Source organism: Poromitra crassiceps, assembly GCF_964638095.1.
Source record: "Poromitra crassiceps genome assembly, chromosome: 21".
Taxonomy (NCBI): domain Eukaryota; kingdom Metazoa; phylum Chordata; class Actinopteri; order Beryciformes; family Melamphaidae; genus Poromitra; species Poromitra crassiceps.
The window spans coordinates 25,004,698-25,024,697 of record NC_139638.1 but is presented as its reverse complement, the minus strand read 5'-3'; the positions used below and the strand labels follow the sequence as shown (position 1 = coordinate 25,024,697).

The 20,000-nt window shown below is 43.3% G+C and overlaps 1 protein-coding gene across 1 annotated transcript in view; it reads left to right on the top strand.

The window, feature by feature from the left end:
* The window catches only part of rgs3a (regulator of G protein signaling 3a), a gene marked incomplete at its 5' end in the record, with an annotated part of 288,237 nt that overhangs the window by 75,903 nt on the left and 192,334 nt on the right, over positions 1–20,000 (top strand). The window contains one exon of the mRNA XM_083657811.1: positions 17,275–17,345. Within this exon, the coding sequence (XP_083513937.1) occupies positions 17,275–17,345 (71 nt within the window). The remainder of the gene's footprint in view (positions 1–17,274; positions 17,346–20,000) is intronic.

The following is a 20,000-nucleotide window of genomic DNA, read 5'->3' as shown; positions in this document are numbered from 1 at the left end:
GTGTGTGTGTGTGTGTGTGTGTGTGTGTGTGTGTGTGTGTCTGTGTGTGTGTGTGTGTGTGTGTTTGTGTGCGTGTGGGTGTGTGATCTGTGTTTGTGTCTGTGTGTGGGTGCGTGTGTGTGTGTGTGTGTGTGTGTGTGTGGGTGTGTGGGTGCGCCCTCACGCATGCACTTGTGTGTTGCCAGCTGGCAGAATATAGGCCATTGAGGCACCGCTGTACCACGACATGCAACATGGCAATGACAAAAATCCCATTCAGGAGAAGACCATCACTCTCTCTTCCTCTCTATCTACCCATGTGTTTCATCACTCTCTCTTCCTCTCTCTATCTACCCATGTGTTTCATCACTCTCTCTTCCTCTCTCTCTATCTACCCATGTGTTTCATCACTCTCTCTTCCTCTCTCTATCTACCCATGTGTTTCTCTCCATCCTCAAGTCCTTTCCTTCTTTCACCATTTTCCATTTCACATAATATCTCTCGTTGACGATATTACCCCCACCCCCCCACCCCCGTTCCTTTCAGACACCATTTTCTTTATTCACTACTTCACCATCATTGTTAGTTGTCTGTTAGTTCTCAGAGTCCATCTCTTATGTAACCCAGCACTGTGACTGCTGCTGAATGTCAAAAGTGTTACATTTTGATGTAACGCTACTGTAGCCGCGGGCATATAAAAGTATCCGTTTTGCACCCTGGAAGAACAGTCGCACATAGGGGTCATTCTGTGAGCTCACCACTTGCCTGTCGTCCTGTGGGTTCAAGACCAACAGACCCTTTTCACGGGGGCTATTTTGTGTCAAAAAGGCAGGGTAAACACAGGCGCAAGCAAAACGATAATGAGGGTTTCCAACTTCTAGTCATGGAATTTGCAAACCCTCATTAGTGTTTTGCTTGCACCTGTGTTTACCCTGCCTTTTCGACACAAAATGGCCCCTGTGAAAAGGGTCTATTCATCACTTTAGTTTCATGTGATCATGTCATCCCTTCTTCCCCAACTCTCTTGTCTCTATACCCTCTAAGTAGATGACCTCCCCCCCCACCACCACCAAACCACCAATTAACAGTTCATTATAATCATATTATTCACTATGAAGTTAAAATGAGAGCGCCTTTTCATTTGACCTCTACTTTGTTGTTAATCTGCATAATTGTGGTATGAATAGAAATGAAGAAATGAAGAAAAAGACAAGTATCTCAAGTATATCTGCTCTACTGAACAGACGCTCAGAGGACAGGGAGTCTAACTTCACTCCCGTTCAAACCATATCCTCAGATTTATCAGAAGGGCAGACTCACTCGCCCAGAAAAGAAGAAGCAAAGAAATTGCCCTCATCAATGCTAATTTAGTAGTCAGAGACAGAGAAGCAACATGAGGGAGAATTCACATTTGTGAATTCAGCTGCTGTAATGATTTGAGCTGCTGACTCTCTCATCCGGGATTTAGACACGCAACAGAGAACCAGCAATCCCCGAACAATGGCCACACGCCTGAAAGATTTAGACAGTAACAAATACTAAATTGCTGTAATCCTATAAAGCTCTATGCACTTTGAAACAACATGTAACTTGATGGGCAGATGTCTCCTCTTGAAACAAGCCGTTTATCGGTCATTTTATATGAACCAATTTCAAAGCGTACTGGAGGCTCACTGTTTGGATCAGTGTGTCACAGCCCCGTGAGTAAATTCACTTGGCTCAGAAAAGCCAGGGCAAGTCAGTGCCAGGAGGATGGTGCCGGTCCAGATCAGATGAACTGGGCCAGGTAATACGCATATAGTCTGCACATGATGTAGCATTGTGCTGACCTAATGGGAGGGAGGAAGGGATAAAGAGAAGGAGATTTAGAGGAACAACTTAAGTGTGTTTCAGCCACAGAACAGAACAAACTGAGAAGATTGTAATGAACTAGAGTGCAGACCTCCGCCAAGGCCAATACTCCAGTCTGCTATATGTACATCTTGTGAGTCGGATCAGAACCCTGACCCTGACCCCACCCACATCCTCCCGGCCACTCCCCCTACCCACCCCTCAAACCCTGACTCTCTATGATGACCTTCCTATCCCTATAGCTACAGCCTCTAATCCCTAGCCCCGCCCCCTCCCTTGATCTGAATCTGATTGGATCTGCTCCAAAATTGAATGGGTCCTTTCTTGGCCCATGCTACACCCTTCCAGCAAGTTTCATGGAAATCGGTCGTAATCCTGCTAACGGACAAACACATGGATAAACGACACCGAAAACAGAACCTCCTCGGCGGAGGTGACAGCTCACTAACAAAAGCCCACACATACGTCCTACCAGTGAAACCCCTCGCTGTCAGGTGAATAGAAGCGGCTGACTGACGACTGCTCACGTAGAAGCGTGTGCTCGTCTACAAGTCGCCAGATCGGCAGAGGGGGTGGAGCAGGGTTGTAAACACAGGTGCAAGCAAAACACTAATGAGGGTTTCAAACTTCCATGATTGGAATTTGGAAACCCTCATTAGTGTTTTGCTTGCACCTGTGTTTATTCTGCCTTTTTGACACAAAATGGCCCCCATGAAAAGGGTCTATTGGAGAGAAAATGGGAGAAAAACTGTGTGTGTGTGTGTGTGGGGGGGGGGGGGGGGGGGTGGATAGAAAAAAAATAAAACTATGGTTTATGCGCAGATTACACAACTATCCTCACAGACCACTAACACCTGGATTAGGGGAGATAGACGTAAAAGAAAACCCATAGAAAACTTTACTGTACATAGCTGAAGTCAAACATGAAAACTGTCGACATATCGAGGCCAGACAAACACAACACAGAGTTTGTTGATTTTTGCGTCTTTGATGCACTGCAGTGACTCATAACTAGAAAATAGACTTTATAAGCAAATGATACAGAGAGAAAGAGGAGAAGAGAGAGTGATAGCGAGACACTAGCGCAGAGTTCAGCCTTATACCATTTCCTTTAGAGGAGTGATGGGCGAGAGCCAGACAGCTCATTATACTGTGGCCAGCAACACACAGGCTGGCATGTTAGCTTAGCTTAAATACACGTGGAGAGGCTAAAGTGGAGAGGCTGCAGATGAGTGGCAGCCAAACAAAATGTCGGAGATAAGAAGAATTAACAGTCACAGTGGTATTGTCCAAACACGGCTCTATAAATGCTATCATCACTAATGTTGGCAATAAATGAATGATGCATGGATATACTCTATTATTCTATCCACATTCGGTACTGCTGGTGCAGCTGAACAAGTGTGTCGTTCGTTATTGAGCTGAACAATTGAACCCTGCGTTATAATTGGCACACGATGTGGTCCATATGGAGACCATTAAGAGAGAGACAAGAAGAGAAAGGAAGAAAGACAATGAAAAAGAAAGCTATTGCTGCATATTTTGCCAGACTATTTGCATAATTTGTCCAAGCATAGCAGCTTCTCGTTCATTTATACTGGATAATTTAAAGGGACAGCTCACCCTAAAATCCAAAATACATATTTTTCCTCGCTCTCACCTGTATTGTTATTTATCCACCTAGATCGTTTTGTGTTAGTTGCCTGAGTTTTGGAGATATCGGCCCTAGAGATTTCTGCCTTCTCTCAAATACAATGGAACTGGATGGCACTCGGCTTGTGGTGGTCGAAGTGACAAAAACATACTGTACATTTGAAAAACTCAACAGCAATATGTCTCTTTCCAGAAATCATGACCCGGTTATTCAAGATAATCCACAAACCTTGTTGTGTGCAGTTTCATTTAGGAACTATTTTCTTTAGACCGAACTACACCCACTAGCTACTAATTAGTTCCTTCCTATACATGAAACTGCTCACAACTAGGTCTGTGTTATCTTGGCTAACCGGGTCATTATTTCTGGAAAGACACATTGCTGTTGAGTTTTTTTCAAATGTATGTTTTTTCCGTTTTGAGCAGCACAAGCCGAGTGCCATCCAGTTCCATCGTATTGTAGAAAAGGCAGACATCTCTACACCTGATATCTCCAAAACTCAGCAACTCCCACCAAAACGATGTAGATGGATAAATAGCAGTACACGTAAGAGGAAAAACATGTAATTTTGGATTTTAGGGTGAGCTGGCCCTTTAAACTCCTCTTGTGGAGTAGTGTGAAATATGGCTGCATGACTGTATGCTCTGCTGATTCACTGCAATCACAGATGTTGTTGAAAGTGCCTCAAATTGGGCAGCGAGGGAAATGAGTTTGACTTTGCCTTTCAGTGGATAAAATGTTCTGTTATTGCACTGAACCTATCTGCAAGCATATTTATTTACTCTTTGCTCTCCATGTCTGTGCATTCTAGATGCATCGATTCAATGATCAACGATCCAACTGCATTGATCCACAGTGAAAACATCGGTAACCCTTTATTTTACAGGTACCCTAGTTACATATGAACTATTTGTAATTACACATGAACACCAAATGTAATTACACAGTAATTACCAATAGGTACAAATGATGTTCATATGTAGTTACATTGTAACAGACCTGTAAAATGGAGTGAGTCTGTTCAACTGTAGTTCATATGTAGTTACATGGTAACGGTCCTGTAAAGTGGAGTGAGTCTATTCAACTGTAGTTCATATGTAGTTACATTGTAACGGACCTGTAAAGTGGAGTGAGTCTATTCAACTGTAGTTCATATGTAGTTACATGGTAACAGACCTGTAAAGTGGAGTGAGTCTATTCAACTGTAGTTCATATGTAGTTACATGGTACCGGACCTGTAAAGTGGAGTGAGTCTATTCAACTGTAGTTCATATGTAGTTACATGGTAACAGACCTGTAAAGTGGAGTAGGTCTATTCAACTGTAGTTCATATGTAGTTACATTGTAATGGACCTGTAAAGTGGAGTGAGTCTATTTAACTGTGGTTCATATGTAGTTACATGGCACCGGACCTGTAAAGAAGCTCTGGCCTGGGACAGAGATTGCTAAAAGCCAGTGGTGGATTCGAACCACTGAACTTCAGATTGCAAAGCAGGCGGCTTTAACCACTCAGCCATGAGGGCTTTCCAACTTTCTTAGTGGAGTTTGAGAGGATAACTGTATGTCAGTCAGATGTAGTTGTCACTTCCTAGCTTTGTTATTATAAGCATAGACTTGGGGGAAAATGTTGATACTTTGTTAGTTGTAGCTTGACTTGGGTATAGACTTTGGGGAGAGATGATCCGGGGGTCTGGTGACCAAAGGGGTCTTTGAGGGGCTTCGACTGGGTCCCCAACAAATTGAGAAATTGGGAAATTGATGGGGAAATGACTCATTTACAATAAGCTAACAATTAGAATGTAGAAGAATGGCTATTTTGATTATAGTTTCACTGTTACCTCTATATCTACAATACTTTTATTAGAATTTTTGTATGGGAATTCTAGACAAAATCATACCTACAACTAAATAAAGTATCAATATTTGCCCCCAAGTCTCTGTGTATAATAACAAAGCTATGAAGTGACAGCAACTACATCTGACTGACATACAGTTATCCTCTTAAACTCCACCATGAAAGTTGGAAAGCCCTCGTGGCTGAGTGGTTAAAGCCGCCTGCTTTGCAATCAGAAGTTCAGTGGTTCGAATCCACCACTGGGTTTTAGCAATCTCTGTCCCAGCCCGGAGCTTCTTTACAGGTCCGGTACCATGTAACTACATATGAACTACAGTTAAATAGACTCACTCCACTTTACAGGTCCGGTACCATGTAACTGCATATGAACTACAGTTGAACAGACTCACTCCACTTTACAGGTCCGGTACCATGTAACTACATATGAACTACAGTTGAACGGTCTCACTCCACTTTACAGGTCCAGTACCATGTAACTACATATGAACTACAGTTGAACGGTCTCACTCCACTTTACAGGTCTGTTACAATGTAACTACATAGAACTACAGTTGAACAGACTCACTCCATTTTACAGGTCCGTTACAATGTAACTACATATGAACTACAGTTGAACAGACTCACTCCATTTTCCAGGTCTGTTACAATGTAACTACATATGAACTTCATTTATAACTATTGGTAATTACTGTGTAATTACATTTGGTGTTCATGTGTAATTACAAATAGTTCATATGTAACTAGGGTACCTGTAAAATAAAGGGTTACCAAAACATCTAGGGATGGGGCCGATCTGATCCAATATCGGTATCGGGTGACGATATTGGCACTAATTCACGGATCGGATCGGATCGGAATTTGTTTTTGTTTTTTTATTATTATTTTTTTTTTTTTCAATTCCAGCGCACAGCTGGCCGTAATTTGCCCATGTATAATAGTATCCTATTTTCTTAATTTTGTCTGCTTTTTGCAAGGTATATTTAAAAAAAAATCTTTAATTGGCCAAATCTTTGCCTATACTGTATATTCAAGAAGAATATTGGTATCGGCATAATATCAGTATCGGCAGATATCCAAATTCAGGTATCGGAATCGGATCGGAAGTGAAAAAAGGGGATCGGTGCATCCCTAAAAACATCGATATTAATCGCTATGACCCGCCATCACTTAAAGTAGTCCTTTCAGGTTTCTTTGATAGGATGTGAACATTTTTATTTTAAAGCTATATATCTTTTTTTTTGGGCGCTTTACCGTGGAGGTCTATTTTGATTCTTATTAAAAAGAATAGATTGTTTTTCATTTAAATTTCTAACAGCTCAACAATAAAATTGTCAAATTATATTTTAGTTGCTTTTTTAAAACCGGTTGTTGAACTGATTGTGGGCATATCCGTCTAATATCGATCGCAGCCCCCCTGAATCGCATCGCATCGTGGCAGACTCTGTGATATCGGCAGAAATCGCATCGTTGTCAAATGAATCGAGATCGGATCGAGTCGTGATCAAACTTGTGATTCCTTTCCCCACCCCCTAGTGCATTTATTACTGATGCAGGGAAACACAACTGTTTGCGTGTCCTTTAGCTCGGTTTAGTTTGTCAATGGAGACATCTGACCCACAGCGACTGGGACAGTATGTGTCTGTGTTTTTGACCATCGCTAATGCTCAACCCCCCCCCCCCCCCCAACTACTGTACTATTCACCTTATGTAGCCCCGCCCACTTGACCCATTGTGTCACGACTTCCTGTTCAAAACGCAGGCTCTTTTACCTGCTCAAAAACTAGTCTGACTCACCTGGTCAAACCTAGTTTGACTCACATTATGAGTCAGACTAGGTTTATGAGTCACAGGAAGTGTAAACCGAATCAGAACTTCCGATTGTGTTTACACTTCCTGTTAGTCTCTCAAGCCAGACTGTCTCTTCTACATAAGGTGAATGAATACCTTACAATGCGGGTCAGGTGGTTTGCATACTGTATTCATGTGTGTCATCTGCATAGTGACACATGCTGCACTAGTTAACATACACGCACGCACACCTGATGGCATGCCATGCGTTTTAATCAGCAGATTAAAAATGTATACAAGATTAACGTAGATGTATTTAGACTTTAGGTTGATGTCTAGAAGACTTAGGACTGAAGGTGTGCTGGTACATGAACTGGGTGTGGTGGGGTTGTGTGTCTTTGTGCTGTCTCCGTTCAGGAGAGTGTCTCTGACATGCCCGCCATCCGATGCTTGTTCTAAAAGGGTAACGTTGACCTCGGGCTTATGTCCATGTCCACTTGATTTGAAGTGAAGCATTTGACCCAAATACTCTCTTTTCTGTACAACTGTATTGTAGGCATGACGGCATCTCATGTTTTTCCCCCCCAGTTACGATAAATAACAATAAACACAATATGAAGATAGAATAATTACTTCAATACTTTAAATGAAGAGTGAACGAATGAATGATTTTATTTGACATAATAAATACAATACGCCGATGCATGCAGTATTAAAATACATCAGGGTAGCGCAAGAATAGTCCTGAGACTTATTTCCATTGCGGTCCCAAGAGAAATTGAACAATAAATCATTTCAACAATAACAATAAAGTCAAACAATATATATCAATAATCAATAAATTAATGAACTAGAAATACACTAAATCAGGAATGTCTCACACAGATTATGTCTGTCTGTCTGTCTGTCTGTCTGCCTGTCTGTCTGGCTGTCTGTCTGGCTGTCTGTCTGACTGCCTGTCTGTCTGTCTGTCTGCCTGTCTGTCTGTCTGTCTGTCTGTCTGTCTGCCTGCCTGTCTGCCTGCCTGCCTGCCTGCCTGCCTGTCTGTCTGTCTGTCTGTCTGTCTGTCTGTATGTCTGTCTGTCTGTCTGTCTGTCTGTCTGTCTGTCTGTCTGGCTGAGCCCTGCAGTTAACTGACTATGTGTTAGCCCTGCAGTTGACTGTCAGCTTGTCCGAGGTGTCTCCCTGCCTTCTGTCTGGTGTCTGCTGGGTTTGGCTCCGGCTCCCCGTGACCCTGAAAAGGATTAAGCGGGCACACAAAGTGATTGATTGAATATGCTGGTAGGTGGTGGGTTGCCATAAAACCTTTCTCAGCTAATGTTGGTACAGTTCTCTTTCTGAACTGCTAAGCCAGCTGTTGGAAAACAGCAGGTCAGCCGTCCCCTCAGTCTGTGATTGTAGCCCATTTAGTTTGTGAACTGCTGAGCGTATTGTTGAGCAAAAGCACATTTAAAATTGACAGGACTACGTGAACTAGGTGTAAGCTTAATATAAGAGATACAGGGGTAGTGTAGGTCAGAGGTTCTCAAATGTTTTTCAGCCAAGGACCCCTTACAAGATGGAAAATATATCGGGGACCCCCTCATTCTGATTTGTGATTTTGGGCTAAGCTTAATTGTTTCCACGGTAACGTGCTTGACTTTTAAATTGATAGGTTTGTTAGATTAGAATGTAATCCATGAACCATTTTAGATTTAAAGCATACAATATTTACGTTGAACTATGAAGCTTTCCCCCCCCAAAAATAAAGTTTTTATTTTTATTTTCCTGAAAACTTTTCGTGGACCCCCTTGCAAAGTGCCATGGACCTCCAGGGGTCCACAGACCCCCATTTGAGAATCACTGGTGTAGGTGACTACAGTTATGTTTGGCATTGACAGCAGGTGAAGAGAGGGCGCTCCTCTCCCAAACTACCACAAAGGACAGTTGCATGATATTATCTATATTTGAATATGATTTAACTGACAATTTAACTGACGAGTGTTTAAATTGATGGCTGGTACCCACAGGGTTTAAAAAACAATATTTGTTGAAGTGAATCATCTGCTCGCTAATGAGACTGATTGCTTTCTCAGACCAGGAGACTGTTAACTCTATGCAGTTCAGTCTGTCACTCTAAAACAGCCTATCATCTCATATGGTAACTGGTTTAACCCTATACTGTCCCACAGATGAAATCGACAGGGGGTGCGAGATTCGGCAGGGTGTTTTATCGCCGAATACTGCATCCCCTTGCTTTCTCAGACCAGGAGACTGTTAACTCTATGCAGTTCAGTCTGTCACTCTAAAACAGCCTATCATCTCATATGGTAACTGGTTTAACCCTATACTGTCCCACAGATGAAATCGACAGGGGGTGCAAAATTCGGCAGGGTGTTTTTTGCCGAATAATGCATCCCCTTGCTTTCTCAGACCAGGAGACTGTTAACTCTATGCAGTTCAGTCTGTCACTCTAAAACAGCCTATCATCTCATATGGTAACTGGTTTAACCCTATACTGTCCCACAGATGAAATCGACAGGGGGTGCAAAATTCGGCAGGGTGTTTTTTGCCGAATAATGCATCCCCTTGCTTTCTCAGACCAGGAGACTGTTAACTTTATGCAGTTCAGTCTGTCACTCTAAAACAGCCTATCATCTCATATGGTAACTGGTTTAACCCTATACTGTCCCACAGATAAAATCTACAGGGGGTGCGAGATTCGGCAGGGTGTTTTTTGCCGAATACTGCATCCCCTTGCTTTCTCAGACCAGGAGACTGTTAACTCTATGCAGTTCAGTCTGTCACTCTAAAACAGCCTATCATCTCATATGGTAACTGGTTTAACCCTATACTGTCCCACAGATGAAATCGACAGGGGGTGCAAAATTCGGCAGGGTGTTTTTTGCCGAATAATGCATCCCCTTGCTTTCTCAGACCAGGAGACTGTTAACTCTATGCAGTTCAGTCTGTCACTCTAAAACAGCCTATCATCTCATATGGTAACTGGTTTAACCCTATACTGTCCCACAGATGAAATCGACAGGGGGTGCAAAATTCGGCAGGGTGTTTTTTGCCGAATAATGCATCCCCTTGCTTTCTCAGACCAGGAGACTGTTAACTCTATGCAGTTCAGTCTGTCACTCTAAAACAGCCTATCATCTCATATGGTAACTGGTTTAACCATATACTGTCCCACAGATGAAATCGACAGGGGGTGCAAAATTCGGCAGGGTGTTTTTTGCCGAATAATGCATCCCCTTGCTTTCTCAGACCAGGAGACTGTTAACTTTATGCAGTTCAGTCTGTCACTCTAAAACAGCCTATCATCTCATATGGTAACTGGTTTAACCCTATACTGTCCCACAGATGAAATCTACAGGGGGTGTGAGATGCGGCAGGGTGTTTTATCGCCGAATACTGCATCCCCTTGCTTTCTCAGACCAGGAGACTGTTAACTCTATGCAATTCAGTCTGTCACTCTAAAACAGCCTATCATCTCATATGGTAACTGGGTTTAACCCTATACTGTCCCACAGATAAAATCTACAGGGGGTGCGAGATTCGGCAGGGTGTTTTTTGCCGAATACTGCATCCCCTTGCTTTCTCAGACCAGGAGACTGTTAACTTTATGCAGTTCAGTCTGTCACTCTAAAACAGCCTATCATCTCATATGGTAACTGGTTTAACCCTATACTGTCCCACAGATAAAATCTACAGGGGGTGCTTCGCTATCCCAGTGGGGGCCACCAGGCGGTGTTCCAGCAAATTGACAAATTGGTAAACTTCAGCATTATTTATTTTATTTACAAGAAGTTAACACAGATCGTAGATGAATGACTGTTTTGATGAGATTTTCTATGTTATCTCTCTATACAGAGAGTCATGGGAGTTCTGGTCAAATTAATATCTGACGATAAAACATATTCTCAGCTTTTAAAATACCATAGCAGTGTCTCTAATCTCTATCAGGGACAGGCTCATGCCACACGTGGGCTTGACAGACAGGAGACTAGTAATGCTGTTTTGCTGCGCTGCCCCTCTCAGGACAGGAGTAGGAAATGAAATGTGTCAGTCACAGCTGTCCAGAACATGCCCATGCCATCACACTGGTCACTCTCCGGTCACTGAGGTCAGAGAGAGCCAGGGCACAGACCGCTGCTCCATTACTTCTGCTCAATCTGTTCCTGTTGTGTGTTGTTGTGTGAAAATAATAATAATAATATAATAATTAGGGGTGTCACAATACACTCAGTTCACGATACGATACGATACACGATATTGGGTTCACGATAACGATACGATATTTTAACAAAAAAAATTTGCGAATGATTTGTAAGTTGAGGGGGCGTTCTCTACGCTAATTTGAGTCATTTCACCATTTTCATCCTCCGTGTCTGTAACGTCCCTCGTCTGTTCAAACAAAGCAATGAAAAGGAGAGCGAGCGTGCAATCAGATGCAGATCAGTGCCACCATGTTCAGCTTCTTTTTCTCGCCATATGAATTTTCATCTCAACGATACATATTGGCACGTTTTGATATCGCGATATATTGTGGGACGATATATTGTGACATCCCTAATAATAATAATAATAATAGTAATAATAATAATGATTGTGTGTCCTGGTGGCTCACCTGGTAGCACGTGTACGACGGAGGCTCGGTCCTTCGCGCGGCCGACGCGGGTTCGAATCCGACCCGAGTTCCTTTGCCGCATATCCCCTCTCTCTCCCCGCACCTTTCCTGTCTGCCTACTGTCCTATCTAATAAAGGCAAAAATGCCCCCCCACCCCCCAAAATAAATAAATAAAAATAAAAGAATAATTGTTTCCAGCTTTCCCTCTCCCTTGTAGGCTGGTATTGTGCAGCCAAGCATAGCCAAACTGCACCCCTCTCAACCATCAAATTGTATGTGGGGTGCATGCAGTATGTGTTTGTATGTACAGTACTCTGCAAAATCTTAGGCGCCATAAATAAATATATATATACACATTTTGACTTAAATATATTTGTTTTCTGAATTATTGTGTCATTAGACTGCTCTATCTAGTATTTCTAGAATATTTAGAAACTTTTAATTTTGTGATTTTTGAAAGCATCTCTTCGCTTTGTAGGCATCATAGTCTTTTGTCTGACATTGCTGAGACTTTTAAGTTGGTTGCGTAACTTGCGTACGTGTGTGCGTGTGGGTGTGTGTTTGTGTGTGTGTGTGTGTGTGTGTTTGTGTGTGTGTGCGCGTGTGTGCGCGTGTGTGTGCGCTTGTGTGTGTGTGTATGTCAAACTATTCAGTTTCCCTGCATTCGCCTGCATTGTTTTGTGGCCTCCTGTGGGAAGTAGACAGCTCACAGATTCACTCTGCTTTCCCTCGTTTATCTTGTCCGGTTTCCCCCGTTACGCATGCATGAGCTCCACATACCTGTTTGTTACATATCCAAACCACTGGTGGTTGCTTGTGTCTGGTTGCTCCACTGACCTATATAAATATGGACACCGTGTCTCCACCTCCTACCGGTTTGTAATAGTGAGGCCCAAATACCACAGATTCTGTGCCATTTTGGGACCAGAGTCTGCGCAGTAGGAACCCAGAGTCTATTTCGGCATGCTTCCGCACAGTGCCGCTCTGTCGTTGTACCGGCGAATATAAGAGTTCTGGTCCCGAACGCTAGTGAATATATAAGAATTTTGACATTCAGCCTTCAAAATAAAAGCGACGCAATGTATGTTTTTAAAAGGCAGTGTGATGGAGAGGACCAATTTACATTCTTCTTAGACACCTTCTGTCTAACTACCCATTCAGCCCTTCTACGTCGCGTTATAACTGCTTATTTAGCTATATATACTTCATAAGATGTCTGCAGAATGTCCTGATGTGTTTGCTCTGTCTGATGCATGTAGACTCCAGCACCTGTCTGCAGACGCGTTTCACCTAGCTCAGTTTATGTTAAAAAAAACTCTCTCGTAACGGACAAGCCCGTCTTTTATTGTCACACGAACACCACAACACATGCATGCGGCCACAACACACTCATGCTGACGGTGGCCGGTGAAAAGTGTCCTCTGCATTTAACCCATCCAGGCATGTCCTTTCCTCCGGGGGGCAGGCCAGGAGCAGTGGTCGCTTTCTCGTACAGCGCCCGGGGACCAACTTCGGATGTTGTCGTCACTGGTCGGATGACGATGACGATCTGATCTTCTGCATGTTTTTAGTGGGGGGGGTTATATACGGAGGAACCCCCTGGGGGAGCACGGGGAGAACATGCAAACTCCACACAGAGAGAAAGGCCCTTACGACGAGATAACCCACCTGGGCAGTAGGCACTGAGGATATGGGGGGGAACACAACCACAGCGCCCACAGTGTCCCAGGCGAGAATCGAACTCAGGAGTCAGGACCTTCTAACTGTGAGGCGACAGCGCTACCGACTGCGCCACCGTAGCCGTAAATGCCTACTAACAGCGTAGGAGGGTGCTTTACGTCTGAGGAGCAGGCCTGTGTTATTATTTTGGTTTGACATTGTTTGACATGTATGGAGGTGTATTGTATTTGTTGGCTCTCGCTATGTTAGCGCTCGTGTTTGTTATGTTTGCAGTGTCTCATAAGCCCATGCGGGACTGGGCAGCTTTGGGTCCAGGACACTTTGAAAAATAAACGACTTAACCAATGTTTCTGTTAGCTACCACACAAAATGAAATGTGACTTCCACTATTGCAGTGTCCAATAGTTTTATTGACCACACATTGATCAAACGGCATTATTATGTATTAGTATTATTATTATTATTATCATAAAACACTTATCCAGGTACAGGGAGATCTGACAGCTCAGACTCAGAACGTGCTCATTCAATGGTCGCCAACAAGTGTGGCCCATGAGAAAAGCGTTAGAAGCATGGCGGTCTATCATCCATCCAGTCATCGTTCTCACAGCATCTCAAAAATGTACCTTTGACAGTTGACTCCTAAAGCGCCCGGCATGGTTTTGCGCAGCCACGACTTGGAGCCTTGCCGCCGCCGAGCGGCGACAGCGAGACTGTGCATACTCGAACGTAACTCGTCCAAAACGTTATCGTGTCGTTTACCAAGAACTTGCAAACATGTCGGTGGGGGAACATTTTATTGTCCCTCCATTTCAAAACTCATTCCGGTGAGCCTGCAGAAGGCTTTGCTAGATGAGGGACAAGCACTGTTAAATGAGGAAATGGCATTTCCTCATTCCTCACAACAATGAGTTGACGGCGCAGAGTCACATTTTCGACGTGCTGCACGCCCCCTCCGCCGAGCTGCGCCGAGAGGACGCCCAGCTGCGCCGACCCCCTCGGCGCAGTCAGCGCCGCCGATTTCGCTCGAGCATAATTTGCGCTTAGGCCCCGTGATAGACGGTGCCTGCAGTCCTAACAGTTTAAACAAGGAGTTCCTCACACTTGATGTGATCTTAAGGGACTGTGAAACAGTGAAGTGGAGGCCGTGTTTTTCTCCTCCCCTTTTGGCTTTTCCACTTTCTCCATCTCCAAACACTTTGTCCAACCACTTTCTCCAAACACGTTCTCCAAACACATTCTCCAAACACGTTCTCCAAACACGTTCTCCAAACACTTTGTCCAACCACTTTGTCCAAGTGTTTATTTGTTTGTGGGTGAAAGGAGGCGAAAACCGTTGACTGAGTGTCAAGTGAGCGAGCGTTGCGGTGAGAGACTAGGGCAGAGTCAAGGACTTTTTAATGTTCTGGCAGATCTGTAGCGGGCCTGGACCGGCTGACTCAACTGGGGAACACTGCCAGCACTTTTGGATTCTGCCTTTTCAATTCTTTATAGTCTGCTTCTTTATAGTTCTTCTTTAATCTCCTCTCCCGTCCTCCTACCGTCTTCTTCTCTGTCCATGTGTCTGCCTTGTGTATACTTTTCCCACTGCCCACTCCCTCTGTCCATCTCCCTTTCTCTTCTCTCTCTTCTCTCTCTCTCTCCCCACTTTCATGTCACTCACGCTGGCTCTATCTCTGTGCCAGCTGCTCCGCGTCTCCCCCCCCCTCATACCCAGTGTGATTAATGTCTCACCCAGACAAAAGGCTCCTGTCCTGGGCTTGAAGCCAGCCAGGTTAGCCCCTCTCTTTCTCTGGATCCCCGGCGATCTCGGATTCACAAGTGTGCGGGAATCCTTTTTTTGAGCCTTCGGGGTTACCATGGCTACCACAACTATGGGATGGGGGGGGGGGGGTGTCCTTTCTCTTGGGTTATACACACGGACTGCGTCCGATAGTTTGTAAGTTTGTTACTGTATGTGGATGGCACAAATGCCTCTGTATACCAGAGGCATTTGTGTATATGAAACTGTAAGGGTCTGTGTACGTCGTGGTGTAATGTAATTATATGGTAACTCTTCACAAGGTCAACAGAAGGTTTGTTATCTGGTCTCTTACTCTCAGATCATGCGGCGGACGTTAGGATCGACGAGTTAAGAGAATAGCGTGATGGATGGAGGAAGGTAGAGTGATTTCTCTCTCTTAAGAGGAGGGTGAGTGAGGAATACGGATGTATGTAACAATAACCGTGATACCGCAATTAAATCAAGCAACCACACGGGTTATGGTCCCGTAAACTTTTCCTCCAATAGGACGACTCGGCGTGACGTCACTTACCACTCAGAAATGCGGAACCCGGCGGCAGTTATTCGTTCGGGTTGTGCCAAACAAACGTCGATATCTCAAAAACTATACATCACATCGCTTATATTTTGACATTCTGAGCGAGCGCAGAAGTAGCTCAAGAGTTTGATGTATAATAAAATACGCATGTCGTGTTAAAGTTGTGTGAACTGTCACAGTTTTTAAAATGTAAACAGAGTCAAGCCGGCTAGAGTCAGACACTCAAGAGCCTCCCAAAGCTCACGCTCCATAGGGTTCCATTGCCGTTGCCACCCAGTGACGCGGTTTCTTGTTTACAAAAATGCTGCTCGGCTGATCCCTCGTACAGTATATGGTGCCCATTTTGGATGTATGGCGCCGCACGCCAAATAAGTTCACAATGGAGGACCCGTGTGTAAACATTCTCATATTAGTTCCATAATGCAATATGTATTTTCTTCAAAGCAAATTAGACCCCGCCCCCTCTCCCTCTGCCCAATGGGGCCATAGGACGTTTAATTACAAGGACAGAAAAAAGTAAATACCGTGAAATACAGTATAATACCGCCGTGATTTTGGTAGATACCGTACTGTATCACTGTACTGTATCATTATATCCCTAGTGAGGACTAGAGACAAACGGAGGGCGTAAGAGAGGGTGGAGTAGGGTGGGACTCTGAAGTTTGGAAAGAGAGAGAGAAAGGGATAGATGGAGAGATGGAGGAGAGGGAGAGACGGATGATCATCAGAGAGAAACATGCATGTGTTTCACTGGATGAGGGGAGAGAGAGGTAGACGGAAATAATAGAGAGAGAAACAGGGAGAGAGAGAGAGAAAGCGAGGGAGATGGAGAGAGAGAGAGAAAGCGAGGGAGATGGAGAGGGAGAGAGAAAGCGAGGGAGATGGAGAGAGAGAGAGAAAGCGAGGGAGATGGAGAGAGAGAGAGAGAGATCGGGGCATTGTGGGCCCACAGCTGAATGCCGCCTTTATGAGCAATAGTTAAAAGGACTCTGAGGCAGGGGTGAGTCCCCGTAACCATAGTGACTTCACAGGAGCCCTGAGACGGACGGATAATAGAGTGAGAGAGGAGTTCCTTTTCTCTTCTCTACCCCTCTCTCTCTCTCTCTCTCTCTCTCTCTCCCTCCCTCCCTCTCTCTCTCTCTCTCTCTCTCTCTCCCTCCCTCCCTCCCTCCCTCTCTCTCTCTCTCTCTCCCTCACTTGTTCTCTCACTTCCACACTCCTCTCTTGGGCTAGTTTTGCCTGGAGCCTTGCATCTTACGGGAGTTTCCCCGATTTGGTTGTCCTGCTTTTCGCCCTCACAGTGTGTGCTCTCTGCTTTTGAAAACCCTTCTTCTTCTCTCCACTCCGGACAACTTTTTCTTGCCCACAATTGCTGCCGTCCGTTATCATTTCCCGGCCACTTTTATGGACTCCGAGAGCTGTCGGAGGACTTTTGTTTTGGGCTGTTTTTTTTTCTGTGCTGCCACAGAGACAGAGAGATGTGCTCCAAAGGCACTGTCTCCGCCCGTGACTCCTTTGTCTATATTTCAGAGGCTGTGCTGTCAAACCATGGTGCTACCCCCGAGGCCAACAACCGCCCTGAGAATATGCAATGCTTAACAGTGAGTACCGTTCCAACACCTTCTTTACTTCCTGTGTGTGTGTGTGTGTGTGTGTGTGTGTGTGTGTGTGTGTGTGTGTGTGTGTGTGTGTGTGCACGTGTGCTTATTTTGCTTCTATAACTTGTCCTTCTTTCCTCTACTATAATTGTTTTGTGGTCATTCATCCACACAAGTGCGTAGACAGTTTATTTCTTATTAGGGGTGTCAAAATGAATCGCATAATCGATGCATCGAGATGCGGACGTGTGAATCGTTGAATCGTTGACAGATGAATCGTTGAATCGTTTACGTTTAAATTTCTGTTGACATTCGGATTTGAAAGCACTTTCTAAGTAAAAAAAGGGAGTTGATATTGATCTGATTGCTTGTATTAATTGATGAAAAAGTAGCCATGTGCAGTAATAATATAGAAAATTGAGGATTTGATACTTGGAGCTGCGATACTTTGAACTGTATCGAGATGCATCGCGATGCATCGTGGAATCGAATCGAATCGAATCGTTGACACATGAATCGAAATCGAATCGTGAGCCCAGTGAAGATTCACAGCCCTATTTCTTATGCGTTTTTTGTGGGTTCTTGTTTATTTTGTGTGTGTTTGTTGTGTGTCTCTGAATCTTGTCTTTTTTGAGCGCTCGTTGCAGGTTGCGTGTGCTTCGTCTGTACGCATGCCACTCTGAATGCATAGGCCCATACATCACATACGTCAAGTAGTTGACCCACGCCATTTACACCATGTCCAACTTGACTCCATCATGCATATTAACATGCCTCTAACGAGACTTTTATGCATTCCATGTTGCACATTCCTAGTCGCCGTGGCAACTAATTGAATTATGCATCTGAGCTCGTGAGCAGTGAATGGAACAGTATGCCATCTCTTGAAAGGAAATATTTGTGGAAAAAGGCTGGCTCGCTTGTGTGTGTGTGTGTGTGTGTGTGAGTCACATTTAGAAGAGAACGATGGTTTGTCGTGAGATATGGAGAACACGTTCTATTGTCTTCTTGACGCTAATCCGTTTGCTGTATCTTTCGACGAGAACAAAAATTCCTCCCTCTCTCCATCTCTCTTGTGATTTGTTTCTCATGCCATCTCTTTTCCTGGACGAGCTTCACATTGTCATTGTCCACGTTGTGGGTGGACTGTATGCTCACTCACTCTGCCATGAATGAATAAACACGTGAGGAGGACTGCTTAAAACCCTTCTGGGAGCAGTGTTGGGGGTAACTCATTACAAAAGTAACATATTACATGTAATGTATTACTTTTAGCAGTAACTTAGTAATATAACGTATTACTTATAGGATTTCAGTCATATTATACCAGTTACTTTGTCAAGTAACTCAAGATACATTTTATTAAATCAAAGCACATATTTAAAAAAGATACAATCATTTCCTAATCAAACTGTGTGTTTGTATGCAAATAACCACTATAGATGACAATAACAAAGGAAAATAATAACATTTAGAATTTTGGATTGTTTACACTGACTTCAAGGCGGTTGAAATTATTTTTCGGGATGGTTCAGGGGCGGCGATGTCATTCTGCTGCTGCTGTTGTTTTGGTAAAAGTAATGCAAAAGTAGTGTAATAAGTAACGAGTTACTCTACACAGAAAGTAATATTGTAAAGTAACTTATTACTTTCAAATTAAAGTAACTAGTAATATGTAATATATTACATTTTGAAAGTAACTTGCCCAACACTGTCTGGGAGACACAGACTGATTTGACTTTGAGCCATTTCACAGCAGGGACCTGGGCAGGGTGATGAAGTCAGTATGTGCTAGACTCAGACACCAACATCAGAGCCTGGTGAGAGAGACTGGATTTCTCATTGGAATCCTTGTCAACAAAAAGAAGTGAAGGAAACCCTGGCTGGTAGACATTGGTATCTTCTCCCTATTCCTGGCCCATCAAAACCATTGTTGGGCAAGTTACTTTCAAAATGTAATATACTACATATTACTAGTTACTTTCATTTGAAAGTAATACGTTACTTTACAATATTACTGTCTGTGTAGAGTAACTCATTACTTATTACACTACTTTTGCATTACTTTGACCAAAACAACAGCAGCAGCAGAATGACATTGCCGCCCCGGAACCATCGCAAAAAATGATGTCAACCGCCTTGAAGTCAGTGTAAACAATCCAAAATTCTAAATGTTATTCTTTTCCTTTATTATTGTCATCTATAGTGGTTATTTGCATAAAAACACACAGTTTGATTAGAAAATTATTGTATATTTTTTAAATATGTGCTTTGATAAAAATAAAAAAAAACTCAATTTGTAACTTACGGTAAGTTACTTGACAAAGTAACTGGTATAATATTACTGAAATCCTATAAGCAATAAGTTATATTACTGAGTTACTGCTAAAAGTAATATATTACATGTAATATGTTACTTTTGTAATGGGTTACCCCTAGGGGTGTCACAATATATCGTCCCACGAAATTTCGCGATAGTAAAACGTTACGATATGTATCGTTGAGATGAAATCTCATATCGCAAAAAAAAAAAAAAAATTTTTTTTTTTTTTTTTTTCTTCAAAAAAATAGACTAAGAAACGTCTTTGTTTGTTGAAGTTCAATGTGTGGAAAGTAGTTCAGTTGAACAAGTCTCTGAAGAGACACATGAGAAGTTAT